The following is a 7,469-nucleotide window of genomic DNA, read 5'->3' as shown; positions in this document are numbered from 1 at the left end:
ACGATATAATGGAATAGATCCGCTCTCTCTAAACTGTGAGAAGAAAAGTGGATGATACTGAAACGTGAACTAGAAAATGGCGCTCACCGGCCTGGTACCCTTGGCAAGCACTGCAAAGATGTTTTAATTTCCCATTAAAACTATTATGGCTAGGCACCGGAAACAGCAGGTAGTGGTGGTGGGGGGCCCTCGACGCATCTTCATAGAAGACGACGGACGGGACAGTCGGTGAACGGAGAGTTTCAGAACAGTAAATGAACATTTTCCCGCTATCTGGGAAGAGGTGAACATTGAAAAATATGTATTTGACTATAACAACTATTTAGACTTTTTTTGTTGGAGCACGGCGGCAAAATGAAAATTTCGGATTTGCTGAATACTTTTAAACCTCAGATCAATTGCAGTGATCCTGTGGAAAAGAAGCACAATAGGGATCTATTCAAGACAATTATAAACATCGTTGTGTTCGTCAAACAGATCGATGATGTCAAGTTTGTCGTTGTAAAGAAAAGGTTTCACGACTTTGTGAAAGGAGGAATGCATTTAACCACTGAAAAGTCGGACTTGGACGAGAATATTTGCCGTGCCTGTTCCAAATCTGGTAAAATACTGAACTCTGACATTGAAAATAACAATTAATATTGTGCTTCAAGAATAAATGGTAATAGTTTGAACGATAATTTAAAATGTATGCCTCTGCATATAAATGAATTAGGAGGATACCCCAATGCGCGCCCTGCAGGTTATGGGGGTGCCATTAGGTCAAGTAAGCCCATCAAACATTCTTATCAAGAACCCCCCACAATCAAGTTACTGAATGTTTCAGCTGATCAAGGGATCAGAAAAACTGGAAAACTACTGACCCTGTGTTTGCTATAGTGGCAGTGAAATCTCCACCACAGACAAGAACCAGTACTGGAATAAAGTGTCTATGGGACAGAAGATTTGAGGGATTCCAAGCATGTTGGCACAGATCTCCCGCTTCTCTACCACCAGAGGCAGCAGTGACTCCTAAACACCCTGGCAGAGTGAGCTCAGAGTGGGGTACAGTCACCTACACCTCCCCTGGGCCTTACATCCAGAGCTAGGAGAGACGCCACAAACATCTGTCTCTCTACAGCTGAGGAGAACCCCAAACAAGCACCCGAAACAAGGAGATGATGTCAAGGATGTCAATAAGTACTCAAGAGTCTCAGTCTCCACAGCTGAAGAGAACCCGAAACAAGCTCCTGAAACAGGGCGACGACACTACCAATGATCTCACCAAGGTTACCAATAAGTACTCTGATCAATCTATTCCTTTGGAAGCTGCAACTCATGAGTGGCTGGTGAAGTCTGCTGCCGGTCTCTGGGGACAGATCTACAGCGTCCTGTTACAGGACCCACAGCTGGCCGAGAAGAAAGATTTAATCTCGGGTTTCACTGGGCGGCCAAGGGCAGCAATACAGACATGGTCCGCAACATCCTGGACATCTCCAAGAAGACAGGCACGGAGGTGGACGTCAACAGCATGACACAGGCAAGTTATACCCCTCTACACGTCGCTGTCAAACAGGCATGATGGAGTCATAACCTTGCTGGTGAGAGACTATGGAGTGAATACACTGAGCAGACTGATGGGACAAAGGAGGAGACAAACACCACGCTGGTGAAGACACAGAGGATGACAGAAAGGATGGGCTGATAATGTTTTGCAGATTTTTGGCACATCAGCTGCTTACTCATTAAGTCAGCTCCCTCAGTTGCTGAACCTGCCACAGAGAGCCTTGACCAAAATGACGATGACCCACTCTTTCTGTGAGCCAGTGTGGAGTGGAGGGGGGGGGGTCTAGGGAAAAAAACTTTACCTGAATTGGGCCAGACTAGTTACCATCATTTTCTCACATTGCCATTGACAGTTTTTTCTATTGTCTCTGTTTGGTCCATTTAGATTGTTAATGTAGATTGTATACAAATTTTTTTTTAAACATTTTATGGTTAAAAATGTTCATGTTTTACTGTGACTTGTTGTAGGCTCCTACCTTATGGACCATAAGGTTAAAAACCAAACCAAATGAAGAAAACTAAACTAAAAAATGTAAATAAAATACTAAGTAACTCCGTCAGAGTGTCTCTTTTGGGTCTCTTTTGCCGGTCCCAAGCCCGGATAAAGGAGGAGGGTTGGAATTGTGAAATAAAAAAACCAAGAATCGACAGAAGAAAGTTCATTTGTAGTTCGAAACATATTTAGTGTGTTTTTTACTCACTTTTTGTCTCTCCCACGACGTTATCCCTCTCTCCTACAGCGTCCATCACAATTACATGCACATGGCCAATTATGCAAATTAGGCGATGATGTTATTTAGTGACTTCTAGTGACCTTTAGGACAGCCAATAGCTACTTTCCTTACTGAGGAGTTGGCAACACTGATTTAGGGGCTTCATATCAAAGGGGGTGAATACATATGCAAGCGCCACTTTTCCGGTTTTTTTCTTCCATTTCACCAATTTGAACTATTTTGTGTATGTCCATTACATGGAATCCAAATAAAAATCAATTTAAATTACTGGTTGTATGGCAACAAAATAGGAAAAAACGCCAAGGGGGATGAATACTTTTGCAAGGCACTGTACTAGGATCACCTCAACCCTATAAAACCTAACAGCAAACCTCTGGGTTTAAATAAAAAGAACAAATATTTTCAGTGCAAAAAACGTTTACATGTAATCAGCACAATGTTAAACTTTAAATTGATATAAGGTCTAAAAATCATGACATTTGAATCAGCGTATGCATCGTTTAATATTCATAGTTTAAAATAAATATACAACACAACAACTTCCGTCAGCATGGAACTGTCAGGGGACAATAACTTCTGAAAGGAACATCTTTCAACTTAAGAGAAAAGATTATGAAGTAGGCATCCCTGTCTCATAAATCTAGGCCTACCAGACAACCTTGGTTCTTAAAAGTTCTACAGGCTTTACTTACTATAGTAAAATGCCTCTCTTTTAACAGGATCCCCCTTCCACTGCCCTTAAAAACACTATTCAACTATGTCCTGTGCTGGGTTGTAGAACAGCAAAAAGTATTTTCATAACCCCTTTCTACCCAATAAACTCATATAGCACTGAGCTGAGAACTGGCAAATGCCCCCTGCAGTAAAAAAACAAACAAACAAACATACTTTTCCTGTATGTATAATTTTTTCTGTACCTTTATTTAACTAGGCAAGTCAGTTAAGAACAAATTCTTATTTACAATAACGGCCTAGGAACACACATACACACACACAGGTTGTAATAATACTGTGAAATTCTTTAAATGAAAACGCCTGAAACAAAAATAAGTAATTTGGGTGTTTTGGCCAATTTTAAATTAAAACAATCACAGTAAGGTCCATATTGTTACCCAGGAATGATTTGATATTGAGATAAAAACGTCAAGTGGAAGAGCTGTGGAGACAGAAGTGCAATAAACAAGGAAGTACGGACAGACAGAGTAACAGTTCAATGTTTACGGCATTTATGACTTGGTTAATTACACGGATGGTGCTCACCTGTAATGAGCTTATCAAAATCAGTCCTTCTACTATGCATTGCCAGCTGAAGTGTCTCCTTCAGAAGGTTTCATATGTCTACATCCTCTGTGTGTGGACGTTACCGTCCAAGGACCTTCACATTCCGACGCGCGAGTTGATTGCGCACACCTGTTCAGTTTAAGAGACTCGTGTATAGGTTGGTTGACTTGAGGGAGTTCTCCATCAAGTTGACGGATTGATTTACAATGGAGACTCCCCTCCACTTGACCTCAATTTTACTACAACTCTTGATCAGCGGCCTTTCACTTGGATCGTCCCCGACCACGTCAAATCAAGCTGACGAGTTTGGCGATTCGGCTTTGTACCGACATGGCAGTATCTTGTCACCCCTTCTGAAGGCGCTGACAGCACAGGGAGATCCATGGCGATCCACCCCAGTAATGATGAGACCCGAGTCGAGATATGTTCGATACATGAAACGACTGTACAGGATATCTTCAAGACATGAGAGGAGTTCGGAAGAGAACAATCACTTGTACAACACAGTTCGACTTATAACACCGCGGGATGAGTGCCTGGAGCAAAGCATAGGTGAGTTTTGGGTAACATGGAAATGGAGTGAGGCCTATCTTACATTGGGACACTAATTTAAAACTGAGTGCACAAAACATTAGGAACACCTGCTCTTTCCATGACAGACTGATCAGTTGAAAGCTATGATGCCTTAGATGTCACTTGTTAAATCCACTTCAATCAGTGTAGATGGAGAGAAGAGGTGTTAAAGAAGGATTTTTAAGCCTTAAGATATGAGCTGTGTTCAAATATCATACTAACTGTGCTGTTGTGATGTAAATTGAGTCTGTAATATGTTTATTGGTCTTAGTATGTCATACTAAATTCGCCAAAAGACAAAGTGAAGCAGTGGACACTAAGCGCTTTTAGGGCTCATAATGCAAATCTTCAGAAAATAGGTGTGGCTTCACAACGTTTTCAGATTTGTAGAAAATATGCAACCGAAGTTCGACGAGCAGATACAGATTCATTTCTCAGTCGAACAGTTGAAACCGGGATTCATCAGGGAAGAGCACACTTCTCCAGCGTGCCAGTGGCCGTTAAAGGTGTGCATTTGCCCACCAAAGTCGGATACGACGCCGAACTGCAGTCAGGTCAAGACCTGACAGGTGAGGATGACGAGCATGCAGATGAGCTTCCCTGAGGTTTTCTGACAGTTTGTCACCAGGGTGACCAGTTTGTGCAGAAATTCTTCGGTTGTGCAAGCCCACAGTTTCGTCAGCTGTCCAGGTGGCTGGTCTCAGACGATCCCGCAGGTTTTGAATGTGTAGGTCCTGGTATGTGTAGGTCCTGGCATGGCTACACGTGGTCTGTGGCTGTGAGGCCGGTTGGACGTACTGCCAAATTCTCTAAAACAACGTTGGAGGCGGCTTATGGTAGAGAAATGAACATTTAATTATCTGGCAACAGCTCTGGTGGACATTTATGCAGTCAGCATACCAATTGAACACTCTGTCATCTGTGGTATTGTGACACAACTGCACATTTTTTACAATGGCCTTTTATTGTCCCCAGCACAAGGCACACCTGTGTAATGATCATGCTGTTTAATCAGCTTTTTGATATGCCACACCTGTCAGGTGGATGGATTATCTTGGCATAGGAGAAATGCTCACTAACAGGGATGTAACAAATTTGTGCACAGAACTTGAGAGAAATAAGCTATTTGTGAGTATGGGGAAATTTCAGGTTACTTTTATTTCAGCTTGTGAAACATGGGACCAACACTTTAGATGTTGCGTTTTAGATTTTTGTTCAGTGTATATTATTTGATGTTTTTAGGCCATTGAAGTTGACACTTGGTTTTACCTCAGGCCTTTACTCTTCCCATGTTTTTAGAGCATATGTAGGCCTGACCTATAATCTTCATTAGGCTACTAAAGAGGTTGTCACAGTTCTACCAAAGATGGTGGATAAATGAAGATGTCCTACTCGAGTAGTACATTTTTTTTTTAAATGGTCACAGTTCCATTCTGCTTAAGGGGTGTCTCTCCCTTAGGCACCAATGCATCAGCAGCTGGGTCTGGTCTGCTTAGTTTGACTGTATATGAAGCAGAAAAGCGGAGTGAATGAGATGTCTCTGGTTCTACTTCTTATAGGCCTACATTTCCCATGTTTCCTTTCAGAGTTCTTCATGCAAGACCTCTCTTACAATTTGGGCCGTGTCAGAGCCAAGGAGCAGCTCCTGAAGTCTGTCCTGCTGTACTCCTTCGACCAAGAGCAGGCCACGTCCATAACTAACCAGTGTAACCAAGATGTGAAAGAGCAAAATACCCACAATCAGTGTCCTCTCTGCCCAAGCAGCCATCACTCAGTTAACTTCCTGTTCCACACGGACCGCAGGAGGAAGTGGGTTGAGGTGATTTTTGGTTTAATTCAATGCAAAAAACATTATTTGTTACCTCAGGAAAATTGTATAAGGACTATAAAGGGCTATATTTGATCATTTTTAAAAGCACAATTTAACCACCTATGTGGATGCACTGTATTTACAACTTATTTTCATTGTGGCCCTCAAGGTGGACATCACAGCTTTCCTCCGCCCTCTCATCCAGTCCCACAAGAAGGACATTCACCTACTGATCAACCTGACCTGTGTGGAGGACAGAGGGGCTAAGGCTGGAGGAGAGGAGTGGAGCGGTAGGGGCCCCGTGGAGCTCCACCTAAGGTCTCCGTCCTTGCTGCTGTACCTCAACGACACCAGCGAGCTGGCTCACCAAAGATGGCTGCCCACTAGGTCACAAGGTCATCCGAGGTCCGCCAATGAGGTGGACATCTTAGAGAGCCTGGCGGAGTTCAAACCGGAGCGAAGGATCAGCCGGAGCGAGAGGAGGCGGCTGAGGAGGGAATCTCCATATCTGTCGACGAACAACGCAGGAGGCAAAACGAGCACGAAGACCGTCCTCCCTGACCTCCTCCCGAGTTCTGACTTCCCTACGAGCGACTGTGACTTGTACGACTTCAGAGTGAGCTTCAGTGAGCTCAAACTGAGCCATTGGATCATCTTCCCACACAGGTACAACCCCAGGTACTGTAAAGGCACCTGTCCCAGGGCTGTGGGGTTCATCTACGGCTCCCCCAGACACACCTTCTTCCAGAACATGATCTACCACAAACTGGACTCCTCTGTGCCAAGACCTTCCTGTGTTCCTTCAGAGTACAAACCCCTGAGTGTTTTAACCCTTGAAGGTGACTCCATCGCCTACAAGGAGTTAGATGAAATGATCGCTACGAGGTGCACATGTCGCTAAAGGCCCACCTCCAGGGACGGGCTCAATTCCATTTCAATCTAAACTGAAATTCCAATTGTTCTCAATACTTTTCAATGTAAAAAAATAAACAAATAAAAAGAAACTCCACTTGCTCCGGCTGATCTGGAAATTGTCTGAATTGAAATGGAATTGACCCCAACCCTACCTACCTCACTGCCTGATGACGTTTTACCAGCCTCAACACTTTGACTGTTAACCTACCTTCTGCTTTGACTGCCGCCCTACCTTCTGCTTTGACTGCCGCTCGACTTATTCCATCTTCATGCGCTTGACTTTAGTGACCTTTTCACATTAATTGGCTATTGTAACATCCTGGTCTGGTGACTTCATGCCAAAACCTCAGTGCGTTGAGTTCGATTTGATCTAGAACAGATGTATTTACTCACTTGCCAAAGTATTTTTATCTAAATGGAAAATATGGCATTGTTTTCTTTGTTTGTGAAGTGATAGGAGGAACGTTGTGAAGACGTCTTGTTTGTTTGTCATCTGCTTTTGCATTGTGTTGACATGCATGGATTGATATTTTACAAATTCATTTGATATAATTTATTATTAATATGATTTAAGTTATTTTTGTTAATTTATTTTGGGTGTTCTGTCATTA

General features: G+C 43.0%; 1 protein-coding gene across 1 annotated transcript; it reads left to right on the top strand.

Annotated features, from left to right (window-relative positions):
* Nucleotides 1-145: 145 nt before the first annotated feature.
* gdf9 (growth differentiation factor 9) lies at nt 146-6,906 on the top strand. The gene is made up of 4 exons (XM_029773965.1): nt 146-228; nt 3,817-4,112; nt 5,720-5,952; nt 6,113-6,906. Exons 1-4 carry the CDS (start codon nt 146-148, stop codon nt 6,842-6,844), a joined length of 1,344 nt encoding a protein of 447 aa, XP_029629825.1. The 3' UTR covers nt 6,845-6,906.
* Nucleotides 6,907-7,469: the final 563 nt, after the last annotated feature.

This window comes from Salmo trutta, chromosome 13 (assembly GCF_901001165.1).
Source record: "Salmo trutta chromosome 13, fSalTru1.1, whole genome shotgun sequence".
Taxonomy (NCBI): Eukaryota; Metazoa; Chordata; class Actinopteri; order Salmoniformes; family Salmonidae; genus Salmo; species Salmo trutta.
This window is presented reverse-complemented; position numbering and strand designations above follow the sequence as displayed.